The 24879-nt window shown below is 46.2% G+C and overlaps 1 protein-coding gene across 35 annotated transcripts in view; it reads left to right on the plus strand.

Annotated features, from left to right (window-relative positions):
- Positions 1-24879, plus strand: part of CLASP1 (cytoplasmic linker associated protein 1) — a 2584612-nt gene that overhangs the window by 1113754 nt on the left and 1445979 nt on the right. For all 35 annotated transcript variants that reach the window (XM_069616701.1, XM_069616702.1, XM_069616704.1 and 32 more), the window contains one exon: positions 16209-16364. In XM_069616701.1, the coding sequence (XP_069472802.1) occupies positions 16209-16364 (156 nt within the window). The remainder of the gene's footprint in view (positions 1-16208; positions 16365-24879) is intronic.

The following is a 24879-nucleotide window of genomic DNA, read 5'->3' on the forward strand; positions in this document are numbered from 1 at the left end:
GAGAAATTACTGAACGTAATGATCTTCCTATGGATTCTTCGCCCCTCCGTTCCATCCTCTCTCAGAAAGTTCTTGTGGCTTGGTGCATCTGTCTAAGCGAAAGGACGCCTGATCGCTTGTCTTTCAAAAAAGAAAATCTTTCAATTTTTTCTGATTCTTGGGGTTTTCACCGTTTTGGGAGGTTTCCCATTGTCAGTTTTTTTTTTTTAAATATATGAACAGGTGCTCATATCGCACAGTAGTTTGAGTGCACAAATGGTGAATAATATATTGTAGAAACATGAAACACAGGTATTTCGGGAAACGACATAAGAAACAGCTGCCCCCCCCCCTCCTGCCCAGTACAAACAAAGCAGACCACCATACTCGGTGTGGCACTTGTTCCCTTCAGTCCTATGGAACAACATCTAGGCCATCTCTCAGTAGACAAGGGGGGTTGTATTACGCACGCTTACCTCGAAACACAGCAGGCGTTCCTGTTAAAACATCCTGGTAATATTATTCTACTCTCCATGCCCCATGAGGGATATATATACACAAACTCAGAGCGCCATACTTCAACCCACACACTCCCCACCACCAGCCAGTTCATCCCTGTACGTTTCCTTCCTAGACAGTAAAAAAAGCATGCCGCGGGTACCGGATATCACCAGGCCTAGATCTAGCAGGTCTGCAATATTCCTGTTCAATATCGCAGCAAGTCCCTCATCCATTTTGCTACTGTAGAAGCCACAGAGCCTGACCAAAGCATCAAAATACAACGCTTTGCTAGTAGCATATAAATGGACAGCAACTTATTTCCTCCCCTGGAGATCCCCGGCAGCCACCCAAAAATGCAACATGGGATATCCTGAGGGACTTCTTGGTGTATCATACGACTTGTCATTTCTGTCACCTGTTGCCAGAAGATTCAGAGAGGGACAGCTCCATAGGATATGATTGAATCCAGCATTTTCACTTTTACACCTGGGGCACCGGCGATCACTGAAGTGGTCACATTTTTTCTGAACTGCAGGAAAACCTGTGCAACATTTTAAATTGTATGAGCTTAAGCCTTTAACTAATGGCTTTTTTCCTATTGTATTAGCACATATAACGCCACCTCTTATCCCCCAACTCATAACCAACTTCCGCTGCCCATTGTGACCTGCATGCCAGGGCCTCCCTTGGGGGGGGGGGGGGCTCAGTGCCATCTGATAGATTGTCGATACCACTCTTGTTGAATTGGCAGCATCAACCAAGAATTTCAAGGGAATGTTTGCAGCTCCATGGGCAAGGAAATTGACCAGGTCCAAAATGCCTTGTGAATCCTGAAAAACTGAAATGCCAGCTGAAGTGTTTCCCCTAACTTGGCCCGGACCTGCTCCCAGGAAATATTCTGACCGTTATAGTAGCAATCAAACATATTGCTCACCCTAAAATGAGACCGCTCCTTCTTGATCCTACTATCCCATGTTGGCGCCAAACTTTGAATATCCCAGACCCCCAATTCGGTTGTATGGAAGAGGAATTTGCATTCTCTGACAGAGCCTATGCCATGCATGGATCATGCACACTGCTGGTTCGATAGGACATTTATCATTAGTCTGACTAGAAATCCGAGTGCTCTGCAATGAGTACGGGAAAGCCAACCTCTTCTCAATCCTAAAATGCAGGAAGGGCTGGGACTCGGGCATCCAGTAGGCAGCAAACGCCACTTGCGCCGCAAGATAATCTAGCTCCATATCAGGAGCATTTAGACCCACTTGCTCCCATGCCCCAGTAAGCGATTCCCATTTGACCATAGGTGCCTTTGGACCCCACACCAGTTTGATCATTAATGATTTTTATTCACCAAAAAATTGGGCACTGGGCAAAACCGGGATATTAAGAAAAAGTATATAATAATTTGGGATAGACGACCATCTTTAGCAACCTTCTCCATAATGGAAATTGGCAGAGTACCCACTGATCGACTCTACCACTAGGTTTCTCGGCCCAGAATAACACCAGCCTGATCCAGATGTATTATAGTGGGAAGCAGTCAATCGGCTAATATCTTGGAGAATATTTTTGTATCTAAGTTGAGGAGGGATATTGGTCCACAGGATGCGCAGTTTAGTGGGTCCTTGTCTGGTTTTAATATCAGAGATAATACCCTTGTGCATTGTGGAAGGCAGCAAGCCCATTTGCAGACTCTCTTGCCATACTTGGAACAAGATTTCTGCTATATTGGGGCGAATGCCCTGAACTCTGAGGTGAGCCCGTCGGGCCCAGTGGCCTTAGCGGTCTGGAGACCTTTTATCGCCTTCATAATGTCCTCAACTGTGATAGCAACGCCCAACACCTCTTGCGCTGATGCTTTCAGTTCCGGCAACGCAGCCTCCTCAACAAAGAGGCGCACTGTGCTTGGGTCTGCACTACCCTAGCCGGCATACAAATTCTCATAAAAATACTTGAAACTCTGCAAATATCAAATCGGGCTCCGAAACCAATGAGCCATCTGCACATCTAATCGCCAGAATAACTGTTTGACGGCTTACGCCCCGCACCAACCCAGCGAAGTGCCTACCCGGTCTACCCTCTTCCCCATATCTGCGTGCCAGTAGAGGAGTCACAAAAAACCACACCTCCCTGTCTGCCTCTTCTCTGAAGTGGTCAAGGGCAGAGAAAACCGCCGCCAAGGATTCCTGAGAAGGGTTTGCCCCTTCCCCCACCCATTGTCAGGTTTTTACAGGATAGTTAGCCTTGTCGCCCATCATTTTCCTCTGCAGCGTTCAAGCAAGACAAAAAAGGGGGAACTGAGGTATGGGGCATAGTGACGTGATATGATGTATATATGACGTCTGACGTAAAGACCGGCGATGACGACTGAGCAAGACGAATCGACTGCAAAGTCGAGGTAAACTTACGCCTGTGTTAAAGTTTTCGAGCAGCAGAGCTGCATGAGGATTTCTATCAGATAAGGAATCTGTGGGAGAAGCATCCCTAGAAAGATCATTAAGATAAGTAATTTCTCCTTCTTGCAGCAGAACCTTCCAGCTTCTTTTTCCCATTAGGAACTTGGTGGGCGATAAGAGGACAGGGGGGGATCAGAACCCCTTCAGACTTGCACTGCACATTCACCATTTCTTGAGGGGGCTGGAGATATCTTCAGGGTACACCCGTTACGGTCTTAATGGGGGGCTCCGGTCCCTAAATACTTCTGGTGGATGAGGAGCACGTTGATTATGGTGGCAGCATTCAAGCGCCCCTTGATGGTCCACAGTATCCTGTTTTAAATGCTAATGAGACTTGCTGCTTTTTCAATATCTTGAACACAATGTTCTAACTTTTTTCTTTTAGTACCTTAGAACGTGGGGTTGTCAGTCACTCTTCCATACCTTTCCTTTTTCAGAGTGTGGATGCAAGTGCAAGCTTTTTAAGAGCGTACAAGCCAAACCACAATCTTAGTCCACTTTTCTAGTTCCAATACTTTCAACATAATGCCATAATGTCAGGAACATTCACCAATACACAGTTTGATTGTGCATCCTCGCTTTCCATCTGTGTTTTTAAATGTTCTTCTGAACTAAAGAAAATCCAAAATTGCTACTGATTTCATGTCATTTCTAAGGAAAGGTTTCTAGTACATTCTAGAGCCAGCCCTACAATGTGCAAGCATTAAAATTCCAGTAACTTGCAAAATCTCTAATTTTTTGACTAGTCCCCAAAATATTTCTCCGATATTTATTGAAATCTGTCACTTAGTAATCAACTAGTCAGAGTGCATTCAGAGATCTGAGGGGCCACTGCTTTTGGCCTTCTGCTCACACTACCAAAATCTTCCCTTATCTTCTTGAGACTCGAGTACTGCTGTGATACTCGTTAATCTGGCTGGCAGAAGCAGCTGAGTTGGTAGCGCGCACACACACTATGAACAGCTGCACGCATGGCTTGGTGCGACTTGCTGGCATGTCTCTGGTGTGGTCTTCCTTCCCTTTTTTTCCTACCTTGCCAGCGGTATCCTGTTGGGGGCAGAGGCGGAGCGGGAGTTCGAGTAAGAATCAGGGTGTCTGCGTGACAAGGCGTTGCAGAAAGGTGTGGCTGGTGGCCCCTCCTTGTGTTACATCTGACATTGTGTTTGCAGGACTGCTGACTGTTCTCCCCTCTTTCGTCGCTGTGTTTGGTGCTGTCAGTGTGAGGTAGGGTGTGGAAAATCTCAGAGAGCCTGTTTGAAGGCACCCAGGCGTCAAGGCATGTGGTAGATAGCATGCTGTATTTGCAATATTTTAGGTTGTGTAATTGTGGTACGAGCACGTAAGTAGGTAATAGAATACCCATTACAAGATCTCACTAAACCAACACGCTGCATGTGCGCTCAGCTGCTTATATGAGAGAGATGGAAGCTAAATCATATACCCAGCCCAACTTTCTTGAATTAATGTATGTGGGGGGACAATTGATACCCAGGTTCTCATCACCCTATCGGGTTGCTATGAAGAGGACTCCATACGGATCAACAACCTCTACCTTGAGATCCAAGCCTGGATGGCAGAACATGGCTTATGCCTCAACGACGAGAAAACTGAGCTCCTTCTCGTCTGCGCCCAACCACGGCTAAACAAACTGGACCCTCGTTACGCCTCTATCAACCTAGACGGCAACCTAATCACTGTGGCCAAAGAAATTAAAACCTTAGGGGTTTTAGATTCCACACTCTGGCTCAGAAGACAGGTAAAGGCCACAGCCTCCTCCACAGCTGATACTAATAAGCTCATCAACTCCTGCAAACCCTTCCTCTCGCCCTCCAGTTGCATCACACTAGCCAGAGCACTTGTGTTCTCAAAACTCGACTACTGCAACACCCTCTTTCTTGGCACCTCGGAGCTCTATTTGTACAAATTGCAGGTGCTACAGAACAATGCCCTCAGAGCGGCTCTGAGTATCCCACGACACTCACACATCACCAGCTTTAGACAAGATGTCCATTGGCTCCTTATACGAGACAGAATTACCCTTCGATCTCTCGTCATCGTCCACAAAGGCCTCTCTAATGACGTCCCCAAATACTTGGCAGACAAGTTCAACAGACAACTCAACCAGACCCACAAGAAAGTTATACTCCCACTGCCTTTCCATCCCCAAATTCTCCATAAAAAAAGCAGGCGGCTCCAGTTTCCTAGTCTTAGCCACCAAACAGTGGAACACTATACCGTTGAGCCTTAGAGCAGAACCATCCTTCTGGACCTTCAGAGCAAAAACTAAGTCCTGGCTCGCCAACAAGAACTCTACCATTGTCTGACACTCTAATCACTGCACCTTGTTTTCCTGTGTCTGCCTCTTGACCACCATGTAACCTGGTCAAATGCACTTACTGCTACTTTCTTGTATGTCTATTTTCTACTGTAACCTGCTCCAAGTCTCCGGCGCCAGGTTACCCCATGGTTCAGCACGCAGTATAAATAAACTGAACTAAAGAAGCTTAAAATCCTGGTGTACCCGAACTGGTTCTATAAGGTCCTGTCACACAGTCTGCTTCCCCAGTGACTAAAGGGAGTCTGTTCTCTGAGGTCCTGGAGAGTATGCAAAGTGAAGGCCGTGATTGAGGGAAACTGAGTGGTAGACAAGGTCGTCGCTGTTATTGATGCTGCTGAAGAGCTAGTCCCGAAGGTCACAGTGCGTCTCAAATACCTACAGGTGGCTCCTGTTCTCCCGGCTTAGACTAGCCCTGTGCTTGAAGTTGTTGCATGCCCCTCAATATCAGTATCCCACAAGCAGTGTTCCCCCTTACCGACTGAGCCCGGAATTAAGGGCTCCAGGAAGGCAAATTGAATGCCTGAGAACCGACCACTACATTTGAAGAAGTTTTTGTCAATGCCGGATTCACCATGAGGAACTCAAGTAGGAAGTACAGGTGGCATGGCATCAACTGTGATTGCCCTCCCGCCCCACTGCAGCCTCTAACGAGAGAGGAGGGAAGAGCTTTTTCAAAGTCTCCCATACAGACACTTTGGGGTGTTATGTCTGTCATTACAGGCTAAGATGGACTGCGATCTGATCAACCCTGCAAATTGGCAACTCACTAAGGAGTGTATCATATTTAAACTTAAACAGATTATGATAGGTTATTTATATTGACAACTTGAGAATTTCACCAGTGGCTTGAATATGTGGAAAGGAGTGATCAAGGCTCCTCATGTAACAGCGGATAAATGCTGCCAGACTGCCTTGGAAGGAGTCAGTAGTAATAGGGTGGTTAGCAAAAAATACGAGGTAGGACAAGGTAATACGCCATGTCCATTTCCCTCGCTAACCTCATCGCCAGCTTTAGTATGAATTCCTTCCGAATTTGCATTGCTGCATCAAGGCTTAACTAGACCGGCAAGCACGGTACAAAGGACACATAGGTTATCCATTCCCAGGGACATCTGCATTGGAAAATCTCAAATGCAGGTTATTATGGACAGATACTTAAGAGATCTAATCCTGGATAAGAGAAATATAATCATTACAAATGTGGAGAAGCCAATGAGAAATGAGCCTAGTTTTATCCTGGGTGCAGCAGAAAGTCGGGACCGGGTGCTTTGGATTGCATGACCTGAGTCCTTCGTAGGGTTCAAATTGATGAATGGGGCTCCCTTAGCAACAGACTGCATAGAAGTGGGTTGTGGCAAAAGTAATCTTCCCCACTTTCCGAGCATATGCAAAAGCTTGTTGAATGTGCCATCTGACTTGAAAATCGTGGTGGACTATGCAGATTAATTATGGGGAGTTGGTCATGAGTTAATGAACCAATGACATTTGCTTTGGTCAAATGTTTTTCCAAATCTGTGGGTTAGGATTTTATTATGAATTGTATGATTATATGTATGCTAAATGTGTTCTTATGATTAAGTGTTTTACGTGGTTGACTGTTCTGTTTGCAGTGTTTATGCACTGATGGCCTAACAGCCAAGTATCTATATCTTTAATATGAAAATGGTGGTTGATTATATATTGTCCCCATAGTGAATTTAGTTGAGGCAAGGTATTTATATTATACTCTGTAACAGCTGTGAGAAACCTGAAGGTGTCTCCCTGACTAGTCCCTGGGGATCTGTCATCCAGGTGGCCAGGACACGGCCATCGCTATTGGATCCACTTCCTGGGGGTGGCCCAGTGAGGGAAGTGGGACACCGACTGGTGAGACGCGGTATCCCCCTTCTTATAGCACCTTTTCCCCATCCAACCCCTAGGAATAATCTATCCCACCACCCTCTTTTCCGACACAAACCCTTTCGCACACCACGAAAGACGGACAAACCCTGAGGGCCGTTTATGTGACATGTATACAAGGGTCAGGCAATTGACCAGAATCACACACACCTGACGGCCCTTTTCCTTCCCCACAGGGATAAAAGGTGGAGCACGAGAGCACAACACGAACAAGGCAGACCGCATGGCGAGAGAGCAAACTCAGCACGGCAGTTCAAGAGAAGGAGAAAGACGGCGCGAATTGTGAGGGTGATAAGGAGAGGCATGACCTTGCCCTTTCCGACCAAGCCCTGTGAAACGTCTGCAGAAGGAATCGTAAAACAGCGAACAATAGCCAGCATGTGTTACAGCAGATGTCAACTGTACACAGGGCCCTCCTGCGCTGATAACCAAGCCGGGGAGAGACGCTTGCCACTGTGGTACCGGCCTTCACTCCAGAGACGAGTAAAGCCAAGCGGTTCATCAGAGGCTGCGAGTCGAGGGGAGAGCCGATTAGAAACCGAACTTTGTTGAACAAAAGTAGCAAACGGCTAATTGAAGAAAGTACAAACTGTTTATACGAGAGGGGAAAATCAGCTGCAGAGGAGTCGGGCACCACGATTACGCGATTACCCTATTGTTGAAACTACCCGTTACCAGAAGGCCTTGGGAAAGCCGAGAAAGGGGTAAAGTGGACATACAGGGGTCTTGTAAAATCCTCTGCACAGTCGAAGGTCTTTGACCGGCAGATGATTGTGAAGCTAAGGGAAGTGAATCCTGAAATCGTGAGAACTGTTCAATGAATTGTGTGATTGACAAAGTTGGCAAGAGTGAACCCGACGGAGGGATGCCGATAGAAAAGGGGTGAAGTCTAAATTCCTGATTAAATAATGTGTTGACAAGAGTGAACCTGGCAGAGGGATGTCCACAGTGAACTGTTTGAAAGGACATTAAGGTTTGTGAATGTCACAGATGAGATTGTGTTAAAAGCCGTAGTGAACCCGACGGAGGGAGGCTGACATTCGAGAAGGGCCTGAGCCCGGAAGAGTGAGACCCAAGGGTGAAAAGGCATCACCCAACGTGCTAGCAGAAAGGAACTTTTGTTTATTATTTTTCTGAACTCATTTCCTCAGAGGCAAGAGACTTAACCACCGAAGGCTCTGATTACTGAGAGTGGAACTGTTGGCTCGTGCTGGGAAAGCTAGAGCGTGTGCTGTGCTCCGGAATCCTGCCTTGTCCCAAGCTCAAAACGTGGGGTAGGGAGACCCCCGGCTAGTGCCTCCTGACTTCATTTGTGAATACTGCTTTATTTCTTCCTTATCCCACACTCTTTATTTGTATTTAGAGTAAGGATTGGCGATAGGTTTTTCTTAGCGTCTTGTCTAATAAAAGGGGTCTGTGCTATTAGGACTGCCTTGTTATTTGATGGACGTAGGTTGCTCCCATCTTGGATTTAGGTTTAGATGAGGCGTTTCTCCAACCTGCCTATGGAATGTAATAAACACCCTTGAACTATGATCACTTGTGTCTGTCTTTACTGTTGCCACCATGAGTTCCTTACACAGCACTCTGTGGCAATTATGTATTTTTTTTGGATGTCTTCCTTTTTTCCCATTGCTAAGTTATGTTGTCTTGTATCTTTCTTTTTTCTTGTATCTTGGTGGTCTCAGCTCCAAATATTGTTTTAATCCTTATTTTTGTGTCTTCATTGTTGTCGGCTTGTTTGTTGATATTTGTTTGTATCTGCGCCCGTTTGCCTATGACGCAATATAAATTAGTAAATAAATAAATGTAAGTATTTTGGAAGCCAGCTGAAATTCCAGAGCAAAGTATGAATACATAACATTTCCCTGCAACTTTGAGATGCATCTTGTGGTTTGCTTTGACCAGAGCCACTAATTCTGCCAAGTGTGCCTTGGCAGAGCTCACAACTGAATTATTTAGGTAAGAAAATATAATTGGGGGGGGGGGGGGGGCGGTGTTGTGCTCCGCCGAAGATGGCCGCCTAGTTACGGAGCTGCGCTGATACAGAAATCCTTATTTTAATATTCTACGGTTTGGAGCATATCCAGTGGTCGAGGTGCACAGATTACGTTATCGGAACATTCTGGGAAACCGCTGTGCTCATCCCGTGAGTGGAACCTGCGGATTAGACCATGTAGGCACTTGGCGCCCACCGGAGCCACACAGAGCCCACGTATTGGAGGCGGGCAGCCCCGCAGGTCCGACAACTGCCAGCGAACACAAGCCTTTGCATCCACAGCACTGTATTCGAGTGAGGAGGCGTGGGCTCCGGCTCGGCACCTAGTACCTGGGCACAGCGCTGACCTGAGCTACCCCAACACCCCCTACGGAAGACAGCAGGGAGCGGATCCAGTCACTGCCAGCTAACGGACTACTTCATAACGCATACATGCCAGCCCTCCCGATTTACGCGGGAGACTCCCGATTTTTTTGTGAAAAATACTGCTATTTTTCACCTTCTCACGCCTAAAATAATTATTTCCCCAATGCATTCCTATGGGGAAATTGTTGTCTCCCGATTTCTCTGTAAAAATCTCCCTCCCAGGCACGTCAGAATGTTGGCATGTATGATAACGTATGCGACTGCCTGCTGCTCCGGGACTGCGCGGCAGGCAACCGCCAGTCATTAAGTTATCCCCGCTGCGTCAATGAGAAGGGGGCTGGCACAGCAAAACTGACAAGGCACGTACTGTACCTGGGAGAGGTGGGGCGGCATCAGGGGAAGTTTGGCTTTTACCACGCAGCCTGCACGTGGGACATGGGCAACAGCGCACTGCAATAACATTCACAAGAAATGTTCGATAACACAGGCCTGGGTTCCGGCGGGTAGCGCTGCTCATCCCTTTATCTACAATCCGGCAAGAGTCAGAGCAAGTAGGACGACACAGCCATAAGAACAAAGAAGGGCAAGCTTCAGCCCTGGGGTGCCGGGCCACCCCCAGTAAGCAAAATACGATCATGTGCCCCCTGGGTCCAAAAAGGCCCACTAAGTAATTGTAACCGTGGCAGGCCCCTCTAACAAGGAGCAGGCCAAATGAGTTTATACCTTCATGGGCATGTGATCTCACCTCGACAGCCATCGGGTACTTGCAGGTGCCAGTGTTGAGGGGGGCAGCCGGCAAGCTAAGAAACAAACTGTTAAAGGACCTCAGCCCCCCACAGTTTACCGCTGATTGGCCACTACAGGCACAGCAGTAAGGGCTACCCTACGACATCACAGCCTCGGAAGACTGCTGAGAGGAGCTCTACCTTCGGACTCCATAAGCACAAAGAAAGTCTATACCCGCCCACACACAAATACCCGGATACACTTATTCCTGCTGGTGCAGAAGATCTCCAACACAGGACAGGCAACACCCCTGCTCTACCACTCATAAGACTGGCCATGCGGGGTGCAGACATGACCTGGGGTGCTAAGGGGCACAAAAAGAGCCCCATGGATGCATACACGAATACAAGTACAGGGGAGATGAGGTCCGCCCCCCACACCCGAAACCCCCCCAGTCAACCAGCCACACACAATCGGAGGACCACACGGATCCTTACATGACCGCACTACAGGTTGCCTTTGCGGCAGTCCATAGCAGACTAGACGATATTGGGAACAACATCTCCTCCATCAGAGCCGACCTCCAGAAGCTTAACCACAGAGTGAAGGAGGCAGAGACAAGAGTGAGTACACTCGAAAATACCACCATGGCGCACGGCAAGGACATCGAGACCATCAAGACAAGCCTAAAAGCTGTACAATCCAAGTGCGAATAATATTCGGGTGGTGGGCTTGCTGGAGAAAACCCTGAACACCACAATGGAGGTCTTCCTGGAGGAGGCGATCTGTGCAATGCTGCCTGAGGCACATTTTTCTCAACAATTCCTCATTGAGCGGGCTCACAGATCCCTTGGCCCTCCGCCTAAACCTGGGGCCCCACAACGCACGGTCATTGCACGCCTCCTCAACTATTGGGACAGGGACCAGATCCTCTGCCTCTCTCGTGAGAAAGGCACTCTAACCTACGATTCTACCCAGATTTACATATATCCAGACTTTTCCATTGGGGTGCAGGCAGCCAGATGCACCTTTGACCAAGCCATGAAGGCCCTCAGAGAGATCTATCCCCTTACACCATGATGTTCCCGCAAAGCTCTGCCTGCAACATTCCGGCAGGTCCCACTTCTTCGAGACACTCCAGGAGGCCATGTCATATATTGAACATAACATACCGGCCACAACAGGCCAAGCAATACTCGCCTCCCAAGTTGACACATGCCTGATCCCCCAAAAGCCAACGAAGCAAACACGATCTGCTGTTCATCCAAATCACAAGTAACCAGCTCAGCAGCTCCCTAAGAGTAACAAACAGTATCGGGGGATTAGACTCCTAACACGCAACATTAGAGGACTGGAAAACCCTATCAAAGCAAGGAAACTCCTTGCCTACTCCAGGAGGCATCGGACCGACATCCTTCTCCTACAGGAGACTTGCGCTATAAGAAAAGTAACACAATAGTTTACCTAGAACTTGGGACCGATATGCATAGGCACTGACTATTCACAAGCAAGGGGGGTTTTGACCCTCATCCACTAGCCCACTGGCTTTCAGCTCACTAAATCCTCGATAGATACAGAAGGCAGATATGCCTTGGTTTGGGGAACACTCAAGAACCAAGAGCTCATTATTTTCAACTCCTACGGCCCCAATGTAGACACCCCTGAGTTTTATTTACAGATAGTCTCACAGATTTCTCCACCGGGGAATGCCAAGATAATCTCTGGTGGGGATCTGAACACAATCTTGGACCTGTTGAAAGATTGAACTTCCAGAGGTCATAGAAGCCACTCCAGGTCGGCACTGACCATCTCACATGTACACAACTCCAGTTCACGCATAGATTACTGGCTCTGCTCCCCAGAATTTATCTCCCAGGTGAAAGAATGTGTCACACTACCACGCACAATGTCAGACCATTCCCCAGTCCTAATAGAAATCACAACAGACACTGACAAGAACTGGCGGTGCTGGCGTATGCCACCAGCAATGCTGAAAGACGAATCATTAATTCCACCTTTACGGGTGGACATAATCGACTTTTTTTATTGTAATGTCGGCTCAGTGGGGTCAATGACATTGGTGTGGGAAACATTTAAAGTGTGGATCAGAGGGCACCTGATATCCCTTTCGATGGGGGCAATACGAGCAATAAAGAGAGAGCTAGACCAAACTGAAGTCAGACTGAAGTCCCTGGAAGTAACACACTTTCGGTCACCTGGGATCGAAACGCTCGAGCCACTGTAGGCCCAACTTGAGAGATTCAGAGCCCTAGCAGACCGGGAAATCCTATACTCCATGCAGCCTGCCCGGGCCAGAAGATACAGGGAGGGGAACAAAGCAAGTAAAACCCTGGTCAACCTTATCAAATCTGAGCAGGGGGTGAGACCTATCACGGGTGTGAAAGGCACCGACGGCATAATACATCTGGAGGCCCATGAGGTCAACAATGTGTTAAAGAAGTTTTACACAGTTCTAAGCAAACACAGGCCAGGTAACGAATGAAGAGCTTCAGCAGTATCTGTCTTTGTTTCCTCTCCCCCTACTGGATAGAGACGAGAGAACTTCTAGAACTCCCTCACCCAGGAAGAGGTCGTACAGACAATCAAAAACCTAACAGCCGGCAAAGCGCCCAGACCAGACGGGCTTCCAGCGGATCTATACAAATGTTTTAGCACGGAAATAGCCCCCAAATTGCTGGAAGCTTGGGAAGAGGCCATCATAACGGTTCTGCTCAAACCACATAAGCCTCCTCACGAGCCATCGTCTTATCGCCGCCTATCCTTAATAAACTGACACTAAAATATTTGCAAAGTCAATTGCCAACCGTCTCCTACCGTATATGAATAAACTGATACACCCAGACCAATTGGGCATTTTTCCCCTCACGTTCCACAGCCCTGAATCTATGCAGATTCTTCGCCATAACTTCACAATTAGACCCGAATGCTAAAACAGTGGCGATTGCACTTGTTGCTGAGAAAGCATTTGATTCTGTCTCCTGGAATTACATGTACACCATACTACGTAAAATGGAGTTTGGACCTGGATTCTAGAGATTCATTCAAGTTTTATACAATGACCCGAAGGCCAGAATCAGAACAAACCACTCTTTCCGAATTCTCATTACACAGAGGAACGAGACCGGGATGTCCACTTTCTTCCCTCATCTTCTTCCTCACCATAGAGGGAATGGCTGCATATTGGAAACTTGAGGCGCGGTATTTGCATTAGGCCCCCCCCTCCCCTCAATTCATTTCCCTGTATGCTGACAACACTGTTATACCTGAGAGATCTCGAGACCAATTTACCTTCAGTAATGCAGGAAATTTATGAATTTGCTAAATTCTCAGTCTACAAAATTAACCGTACAAAAACAGAAATTATCCCCCTAACACCAAGCACAATCAGATTGGCAGCCACAACACAATTTCTGTGGTCCCTGAACACAGCTTGCCACCTCGGCATTATACTGTGCATGGATAAAAACGCCCTTTATGCCGCAAATTACGAACCTTATGTAGTGACACTCGAGACTAAACTGAGTGTCTGGAACAAGCTCCCGATATCCATGTATGGCCGTCCGGCCCTGTTAAAAATGGTTGTGCTGCCCAAACTGCTATACTTATTCAGCAACATTCCGATATGGCCAGGCCACCAGTTCTTCAACAAAATACAGAAGCTCGCCTCCAACTTCATATGGGGTGGGGGCTCAGTGAGGCTTAGCTGGTCTAAACTATGCGAACCGTTTGACACAGGAGGTATGGCCGCCCTGGATTTCCTACTATATTACCACTCCGCACAGGCACACTTTGCAAAATACTGGACCAACTGCACAGAACCATATGCCCATATTCAGGCTGACAATTCCGAAGCCTCTCCCTGGTCCTTAGTCATTGATCTTTGCAGGGAGAGACGTGGATGAAGTAGACCCCGTTGCTTGCACAATTTGAGCCTGGGTGGTTCTCTATCGTAGAGTAGGATGCTCTGAGCCATATTGGCCACACACCCACTATGGCATTAACCGGATATGACGCCCACGTTTGATACAACACTTCAGAAAAGATGGGACCCTCACAAGGAAATGTGCTTTGGGGGGGGATCTCTTCCCCGAGGTCAGGTTTGTCCACTTGAAGGAGGTTCAGGAGAAGGTTGGGGCGGTCTAGCCACAGCCCTGCAATATCACCTGCTAAGAGCAAAATGCAAAAGCAAATAGGCAACGGTCCCAGTGGCCTCAATACCACATCCATTTTTGTTGCATACCCCATCCAAAAACAATGAGGAGCAAATGGGAAAAGGACCTGAATGTAACCATAGACGAAACTAAATGGGTGAAATATTACCAATTCACCAAATCCGTCTCACTCTTCGCCAATTTCAGACTGATACAATTCAAGGTGCTGAACCACTTACACATCACACCCAGCAAGATCAACTTATTCGATCAGTCCAAGCGGGTACTCTGTCCCAAATGTAAATCCTCAGGAGCTGACTCGATCCATATGTACTGGAAATGCCCCTCTCCCCGATCAGACAATTTTGGGATGACGTTTCTGCTGCTCTCAGCGATATGCTGGACATACAAATACCGGCCACAACAATGAAGTACCTGCTTGGAGACATCGGGAAAAAAACAATCAAAATGCATAGACTTTTTTCTGTAGCAGGTGCGGTTGCTAAACGTAATATACTTGTTGGGAGACAAAGGAGGCCCCTTCGATCCAGGCATGGCTCACGGACCTGATATCGATACAAGACTGTGAGGAAAGTTATAGCAAAGGAGTCTCACCCGTATGTAGACCAAAAGACATTTGGGCCCCACTACGCTGCTACCTCAAAGCCACCCAAGATGCAGCAGGGAACTGTACACCTTCATTTGTCCCACTTAAGATGTAAACCTAGCCCATAACTATCGCCATTGCCATGCAATGATATATCATACATAGCATAGTCTAATATTCTGATTGTGTTGTATTGTAACCGTCAATTGAAAAATAAAGTTAAAAAATATATATATATTATTGTGAGCAGCACTTAGTTTGATTTCAGATGTAGAGGCAGTCTGTCTCATCAGCATTGAACCACAGCTACTTGGTTGCAATTGGGTCAATAGTTTAAGTATTTTCTCATGTTTACTTTTTGAGCGGTCAACAGCATGTTTATAACAGTACATCAAGCATTCCTTATTGCTAGCACATTAAGTTAATCAAGACCCCCATAACGATAGTCAAGAGAAGGTCCATGTTGGCACCACTGGAGGCCAATATTGTCCAGACGATCATACCTTGGTTATTTCAAGGCCTTTTCCATAAGCATTTATTTAAAAGCAGTTTCTTGTCCTTTGGGCACATTTAAAGGAAATTGCTGCCTCCATGCAAGCACATCTGTGCTGGTATTCTGAATTATTTATAAAAGTGTACATTTGCGTACCAGTTTCTGAAGTTGTTCCCATTTTCTTTAATGGCGTGGCTTTTGCATTAATCGCCCGTGTTTTGTAATGGAGTTCTCCCCTGTATTTAACAATATATGAAATTATGGTAATTGCTAACACCCTATTTTCAAACTAGGATTACAAAAGCATTTGACTGACCCATTGCCTTATAGTATCTCCCACACCAGTAGAAGTTCATCTCATCCTGAATATGTTGACTTTCTGTTGATGTTTTCATATAGAGCTTATTTCTTCATTTCTTAGCCTACCATTGAGCATGTTGTCTCTGACCATTCATTTACGTTCTCATTATGCATCATCTTAATTTTTAAATGTTACTTTCGGGCTGTTGCAATACTAAACTGGACTGAAGTGCTTTACGTTTTTTATTTAACATAAAGTTCTTTTACATAATCTATTGAACATTAAAATGTGATGTCAAACGTGTTTAAATCTGTATGAAAAGAAAGTAATTGAAAAATACTCTGCTTTCTATAATTTAATGTTTACAGCTGGCAGCCGTTCCAGTTCTCCTGGTAAACTCCTAGGAGGCACCTATGGGGGAGCACAGCGAGTTCAACCGATGCCTTCCTCAGCAGAAAAGCGCAGCAAGATTCCACGGAGCCAAGGTTGTAGTAGAGAGACGAGTCCAAACAGGTCATCACTGGGTAAGGGAATTTTAATAAAGTATATTTGCAGGAGACCTGGGGAGTCGCTATGCATGCTTAGTATGTTTATTTATATTTTTAAGAATGAGTTTCGCAGCAAATAACATTCCTTATTGGTCAAGCTGTCAGATTTGTTTAGTTATGGCCAAAAAGCAGAACACTCATGATTTGTTTTTTTTAAAAAAAATAACTTAATGTTCATTTGTTCTCATAAAGTAGAGCTATTGAATTAAAGTGCAGTTTTTAATTTGGACACCTCGCTCCCACCTCACCACTGCCCCCAAATCTGTGAAATGCTCTGTATATAGCCAGAGCTTTTTTTTTGTAACTATTCCGGAGCACCATCATGCTTTAGCTGTAGTCTATTCACTGATTTTCAGACTGCCTTTAGACATCAGTAATTCATCACACTCCAACATGTATTGGATTCAATTCCATAGAACTATGTAAAACTTTAGTAGTCCTTGGTGTACTTTGTGCTTGCTAAAAAGTTAATTGTGTGGGAATTATGATGCTCCTTTTGTTTACTACTGGACTTGGTATATTATTTCCCCAAATCTTTTTCTTTCTTGAGAAATAAGTGTCCATAAACCAGTATGTTTTATGGCGCTATTGGATCCTGTAGTTTTGAACAAACCCTATTCTTATACCAGTTATTTGCAGTGTTTATTCCTCCACATTGTTTGTAATGCATGCAGCCACGTGTGCTCTGCATGAAACAGTTAGTATACATTCAGTAACCATTTATCGAATAGCGACTAGTTGGTCCCATTGTGACAGATACTCTTTTGTGTTCTACAAAGTAAATGTAGCCTATCTTGAAGCCATCAGCGTTTGAAACCTAGTTGGCCTGTTTTGCTACAACAATCTGTCTGGCTTCATTGCTTTGAAATCCTTTCTCGTCTGCGTAATCCAGGGGAGTGCTGCTATCAAATGATATCTTGTGTTCTCTACCACAAGCCTTGCTTGTAGCTCAAGCTATCCTCTCCAGCCCATCCCTTCATTACGGTAAAGCCTGCTTGGCTTTTATGTGCTATTTGCTGCAGAATGGATAATTGGATTTTATTTCTGTGACTGTGGATTCAAGCACCCTACCATTCTGATTTGGTTAAAGCTCACAACTGGCAGTCTATTGAGTCTGCAAACTTTTAACTATTTGATGGCTTTGCTTTGATACCTCGAGCTACAAGATGGTTCTTTTTCTAGCTCCTGGCATTTTCCAAGCTGATGCTGTGATTTTATGTGAGACTAGATGATAACCTGATGTAAAGTATGCACCCTGAAAGTCATCTTTTTTCTTTTTCTTTAAAGCTGTGAGAAAGTTAGAAAATCAGCATTCAGAATTCAAATTGTTAACAAACTGTACATGAAATTGACATCCTACTAACAAATTCACAGGAATAAGACCCTGGTCATTTATACTAATTTTATTTTTTAGTGCTGTTTTATTTTAATTGTATAAGCATTTTATTTTACTTGGGCTTACTTTGCCTGTATTCTTAAAAACCGTTTGCTAGTCAGTAAGATGAGGAATGGATGGATTCCTTCCTCCTACAGACTGCACATCTTTGATATTCTCTCTCCAGTGACAGCTGACACTTTTTCACCAACAGGGGGTGCAGCGCTGCTCCTTGTGAGCTCCGTTCTGCGACAGTTCTCGCCACTCACTGGAAGTGATGTTGGACAGGTATATGTGGAGCCGCCTCACCCCATGATCTCCGCTCCTTTTTTCTGCACACTCTGTATATTCCAGGAATTACACTGAACTACAGCTAATTTTCCCAGTCATGCCAAACCTTGCTAAGAACTCTAGCGTTAAGCCCTATTCGGATTGCAGGAGCAAGTCTCGGACTCTCACAGGTTGCATATGGGGGGGGAACATGATCCGCAGGACTGTGGGTGATGCTAATCCATACACCCGAAGGCCCTGAAAAAGCAAGTCCCAAAATTGTTCACTTAGTGCCACCAAACTGGCAAAAGGAATTCATTCACATCTTGGCACTTAACCAAGGAATAGATTATGATGGAACAGACAGGAGCTCTCCCCATAAGTACACAAAGAAAAATAAATGTAGGAAGAGGTCCTATTCCCCAAGTGAGTCTCCCAGAGAACTCTTCTTAGTCATCTGAATAGCAGAGTTAACACTTCAAGTCGAGGGTTAGAAGCCAAACACCTTTTTGCAATCTAGCTGTAAAATGCCTGACGGGGGCACACAAGGCATGTCCTGAGGAGACACTCATGGATGAGAGCATAAGGTTTCACTCTCTATGCCCAGGTAAAAATGGAAATGCCCTTTTTATGGACCCAACCGCTTCCGGGCTAAAGCAAATGAGTCCCTACCAGAAACTTCAAGCGTCAAGTCATGGCCAAGTCTCTGGACCTGACTGTTTGTCAAACCTCCAGCACAACCCTGAGGGGTCGAGAATTTAAACCATTCCCCCTTCCTTTGTCCACTGTTTTATAGGAGTGATGCTCCCTCTGGCAACTTGCAGCGGCTGTGCTCCCGACACTGACAGGGGTTATGAAGCTCAGGGAGGGTTATTAAAGTATCCTCACAACGGCCCTGGTAGCAAAACCTCTGTGAAGAGACTCTAATCATTCCACCCAAGTGTGGGATAGAATTACCCCCTTTGTCGAGGATTGGCATCCATCCTCTTTTGAAGCTTGCGCCTTGCAGGTCTTAACTCTGATTTACTGCCACCATTTTACTCAGACTACCCTTATTCCAGCCACTTACTCGACCTTCTATTGGCGGTCTGTCGGTTTCTAACAAAAGGCGCCATAGGACAGTTGCCCCGTTCAGAATGAGACCAGGGCTGGTACTCTTTACTTTCTGGTTCTGGTGGAGGACAGGGCCTGCATCCCATCTTGGATCTTAGGCTTTTGAACTTACATCTGCGCAATGGCATGTTCATGATGGTGAACATGGACCAGGTCCTACAGGCCCTCGAACTGCAGGAATGATTGGTATTGCTGTTTCTTCAGGATGCCAACTTCCATATGCCCATTGATTCGAAGCACAGGAAATCGCTGAGGTGTATGTAGTAGGTACCCTCAGACTAACAATTCAGGGTTATGCCATTTTGCCTTTCTTTAGTCCTCTTGGATTTCACCACACTGCGGCCACTAGTGGTAGCTCACCTCAGGCGGGAAGGTCTATATTTCATCCCCTACACAGAGGACTGGCTCCCTGCACAAGGCACCGGCACAACTGTACCATGCATGCAGCTAATTGCACAGTGTGTGCTTCCGCTTGAACTTCAATATGTCCCATGTTTCATCATCCCAGTCCCTGTTTTATTGGCACAGACTTGGACAACCGACTGGGAAGTGCTATACCACCAAAGGATCGAGTGTCAAACATCCTCCAGATGGTCCATGCCTTTGAGTCTGAGTGGTGGAGGGAGAGGGCAGTGGGTCATGCATCTGAACCTCAACAGCCTGAACCCTCATGGTTGCCTGCTGAGGCTGCAATATAAGTAGTAGAATGTGTTGGAGAAGGTCTTGGGTGTACTCCTTTCGGCTATGAGGCCAGCCACCAAATCCATTTAACCTTGTGGGTGGCGTACATTGTCTGCTTGGTGTTGGGAGAAGGTTCTAAACCCTTTCACCTGTCCTCTCATTGTACTGGCTTCCCTGTTTTCATTGGCTGGACAGGCCTGCCAATTGGAACTTAGAAAGGGCACCTGCCTGCCATCTGGACCCTTGAGCAAGTCTTTTTTCTTCGCAATCCCCACGATTATGCAATTTTTTCATGGTTTGCGCAACCTGTTTTGCTGTTCCTGTGTGGGACTTGCATTTTGTGGTCCTTTTCCTTAGCTCTGTTTCAGCCCCTGTATCCCTGTTTATTAAGTTTGCTCACCCTTAAGGTGAGCTGCCTAGTGGTCATCATCTCAGCAAGATTAGTGAATGAGTTTTAGGCATTGTGTTAAAACTTCCTATGTGGTTTTTCCAGGAGAAAGTTACGTTGAGAGTAAGACGAGCTTCCCTTTTGCACTTTCATCTTTCTCAGAAGACCTATCTTCCTGTCTGTTTGGCCCTGCTTCTCACTTCTTAGAGGAGCAGTTCCATAGGCTAGATCCCTTCTGGGGCCTCAGCTATGAAGTCTTTTGGATGAGGGATGCCAGGAAAAATTAGCAGGTCTTTCTGTGTTATGCTGGTGCTTGTGCTGGCATGGCTGTGACTAAATAAATGCCGTCAAGATGGAGCCACCCTGATTTGACTGGAAAGTATGTGACTGAGGAGTCTCATGGTTCATTCAACCAGCAGCTTGGCTGCTACATCTGCCTTATAGTGGGAAAGGTCTCTGTCTTGGACATGTGCGAAGTGGATTTTGGCTGCATTGCACACGTTAGCCAAGCATGGCTGCCTAGTTTCCCTATCGGGGCATGAGGCGCACTTTAGTCGAGCAGACCGTTAGAGTTTTAGGGTTTTGGTGGTGTCCTCTCGCTCTCCTCTGTATTTATGCGCTTCTATAGGAGTCTATTAAATATTTGGAATCTGGGAGAGGTTGGAATTGATTAACTTATTTCTGTCTGATCTTTCTGACGGTGGTTCCTCCCACAGATTCATCATTGCCCTCCCAACCTTCCCTTCTCGGCGGATAGCTTGAACAGTGATCTGTTATGTGGTCCCTCAGTGGCTGAGTGCTAGGGAAAGAGTCAGTACTGAGGGCATGGGGTTGGGACAGCTCCATATCTGCTGGCCCTGCTGTTGACTGGTGCGTAACTGCATCAAGTGGATCAGATGCTGAGCTGCACTGCCCCCAGAGGTGAAATTAAATAGCAAAGACGAGGTGTGGGAGGAATATCCATCAGAAAGAACATTGCTGAGCAGTAACTACATTTTCCTTTACATATACAATATTCTCTGAAATTGGTGCACTTTCATAGAAGTTACCCGATGTGCTTGGGACAAGCAATATATGTAAGCCAAAAAGGGAGCGAGGTTACCGGCTGTGAAGTTTTTCCATGTTTTGCTTGTGAGTAACAAGAACTACCAAGATTGCTGTAGCTCAACTTCGGTTTTATGGATGAGGCAATGCTATACGTTCATCCATCTCATAGATTCAATTCCTTCCACATATACTTTCTCTTGAAATCACAGTGGGTGCAAACTTGTGTCAACTATTTTTCGTAGCCACCACAGCAACTCTGTTGCTCTGTACCGACAGTCATGGCATAGGAAGCCCCTTGGCCTTGGAAATGACTTACTCAGCATATAAAAAGAGCTATGCACCCCCCGCCCCCATGACCTAGATTCCTTTTTTCTGTGGTTAGACACCAGGTTTTTTTGGGGGGCGGTTTCTGAATTTCTGTACCGTGTCTCCTGCCAAGCCAGGCTTGAGGCCCTGTAACAAGTGCTGATGTCAACACCGCCAACCCGCCTCAGTGCTATGTGTGGCATGTAAGGCAGATTACAAAATGTACCATTGTTTCCTGTCAGTTGATGCACCCAAAGTCCATACAGGAATTCGTGGCAACAGTAATTTTGTCTTTGAATAAAATGGGGAGGAGTGGGGCCCACACGCTACCTCTGCGCTCCATGCCCTCCAAGTGCCCAGCGCAGATTTTGGTTATGGAACGCGGTTTGTCATGGAAGGATAAGGGAATGTGAGTGATATAGGTAGGGAGAAAAAGATACTCCATGGCCAGGAGTGACACCTCATCCTCTCAAACCCGCTCCTCATCTACCAGAGGATGTGGTCTTGTTCTATTCAGAAGTCTGTACTAACACTAGTGGAGGTGAGTAGGCCGCTCTTCCCAATTTCAACCTCTTCAACCTCTTCACAGTGTGAGGTTATGCACTTGGACATGCTAGACTTTTGTTTCAAGAAAGACCCTGTGCCACTATTGTAGTGGATAGTTTACAGGTTGAACTCTGCCTCCGCCACGGGACATGCTTGAATTTCGCAAGTTCCAGTGCCGGGCATAGCAGCTTCAACTAATTATCGTTCCAAGGTCTATAAAGTGAGTAAAATTACATTGAGTGATTATAACACTTGTTATGGTGTGTCAATTGAGTGAAATTTGGCATTGGTATGTTTGTTTCTTGAGTTTATATAGCGCTTTACTCCAAAGCGCTTTACAGTATAACAAGGTACAATAATGAAAGAAGCATATTTACAAACTTGTAACAAACCAGTGGTAAAGTATGTAGAACAATCTACTCAAAAGGAGGGGAGGAGGAGGGGAGCGGAGGGGAGGTGAGGGGACGTAGGTGAAGGGGCTTTCAATGTCTGATTTGAGGTCAGCGGGAGGAAGGGGGAAGGAGAGAGGGGAAGGGGGGGCATAGTGTCAGGAGACAAAAATATATGAAAACACAACTGATGGAAACTTTGCCTTCACAGCCTACAGTGCCTTTACTGGATAATGGCGTGCAGGCACCATCTCACAACTGCCCATCTCCTAACTGGGGACCTAAACCTGACTCCCAGTTTGCACCATTGAGGTCCGTGATGGTGCCACCTGGTGTAATGGTGCATGGGTCTGATTATTTTGCGCTGTTTAAATCATAACCACTTTGGGTGCCATTGCCTCACCATATGTCTCCAGTTCTTGAGCGAGTATTCTGGTCAACATATGGACCTCCCTTGTGAGGTTCAAGCCCATTTTTATTGGAGGATTACCTTTCTCTTTTTGCACCATTTTATTGGGGGTTTAGCAAAATTAAGTATTTGGGTTAGATCCCCCAATTCATATGGTTCATGACTTATCCTGTGTATTGTCTCCGCGTGGTATGTGGGCTGGACAGCCCACGAGTCAGTTTGGTATCGCAGTATCTCCCTAGGTAGCGAATATGGGTTCTTCAAAAATGTGGTGGCCATGTTAGTTTAGTCACTGGGCCTCCTGGGACTGCACATCTAATGTAAGGTTTGCCTCAGATATGATATAATCTGCTGCCTCGCATGACACACTTGCCCTTCAGTGATGCCTTTACTGAGCCCATGTAGTTGATTTTGCAGAAGTAGTCTTCCATTCCAGAAGAAAAGAAATGATGCTCAAGAAATTTGGCCTGCTCCTGGCACCCTTACGTTTTTATCTAAGCACCCTTGGCTCAATAGTTTTATGCAGGCATAAATTCCCAATCATTCTTTCAGAGTACAAGATACTGGGAGATGTCGGCTGTTTAAATTTTGTATCTGGCCGCCTGGCCATAAAAGCGATCTAATACTGATTTTACCCTGGACAGATACTCTGTGGGATGCAGTGTGCAAATCTACTGAACCTAATCTACCAGATACAGGGGGTCCCCTTCCATCAGGTCATGGATATGAGAAGAAAACAGCCAAACAGATGTTAGTACCTACACTTCGTTAAATTGTGTCCAAGTCACTGACCAGTGGATCTGGCCAAAAGATGTTAATCTTGGTGAGATTCGTGTTTTTACCAAAGCTTTTATCTGAAATCCACCCGCAACAAAATCTCGACATGCCTGCCTTTTCCCCATCTCATTCTTTAAAGCTTTTGGTTTACATCAAGGTTGGACCCCAAGAAGCATGTTCTGTTTTTATGTGGGAAGAGATGCACATGTGGGATGCACTATGTTAGAAAACATCTTTGGGTGTTTCCCACTCATAAAAGCCCATATTTCCAGTAATATTGCTGTGGCAGATTTTAAAAGCAGGAACATGTGGGAGGAATAACTTATCCAACAGTATGAACATTATCTAAAGTAAGTACCATGTTAAGGTACTGAGACGAATCCCAGGGTATCGTCATTACTTCTGTGAGGGGAGCCCTTTTTCATGAGGCCAGGGTGGTGAGGCCACTGCCTGATAGGCCCCCTGGGGTGGTACTCAGCAGGGTGGATCTCATGGAGAGCAAACCCCTTCATGGGACTGGTAAAAATGGCCCTGGAGAACTTGGTATCCCCATGTATCACCTTACCCTAGACACCCTTTTTACATCCTTAATAACAGCCCCTTTCCTCATGGGTCAAGAGTTATTGCCACCCTGCGTGGAGGCACTCAACCCACAAGGGAACCAGAAGATTACTGCAGTGACGAGGGAGATGCACAGAAGCATGAGAGATCATCTTTGAGAACCACAAGGAAAATTGTATTGGCTGCTAGTTTCCGATTGGTCCATCTAGAGTGGAAATGGGAGGGAAAGTAAGACGTGTTGTTAAGCCCTCCATGGAGGAGCAGGAAGCTGAGAACTCATGCTCAAGGAGTGGAGGCTGTGGACCAGAGGCTCGGTCAGAAGGGGGAATCTTTGCATGCCGGTGTAGGGCTGAAGCCTGGGTGGAAACTAGGTGAATCCCTTTTCAAAGTTCCTGACAGAGAACCTAACCATGCTTGGAGGATCCAGGGGGCAGATCCTCACTGGAGGGACCGAGAGCTGGCGAGCAGCTTACCGCAGAGTGCAGGGGATACTAGTGGAGCCTTGCTGAACGCACTGTGTTTAGATCTATCCTGGCTGTAGAATCGGAGGTCCAGGAGAATCTGGGAGCCAGACCACACAGCCGAGGCAGGAAACTCTAGCCGGGAGAGACCAGACCTGGAAACACGGC

This window comes from Ambystoma mexicanum, chromosome 9, assembly GCF_040938575.1.
Source record: "Ambystoma mexicanum isolate Mex_15411 chromosome 9, UKY_AmexF1_1, whole genome shotgun sequence".
In the NCBI taxonomy this organism is placed as follows: Eukaryota; Metazoa; Chordata; class Amphibia; order Caudata; family Ambystomatidae; genus Ambystoma; species Ambystoma mexicanum.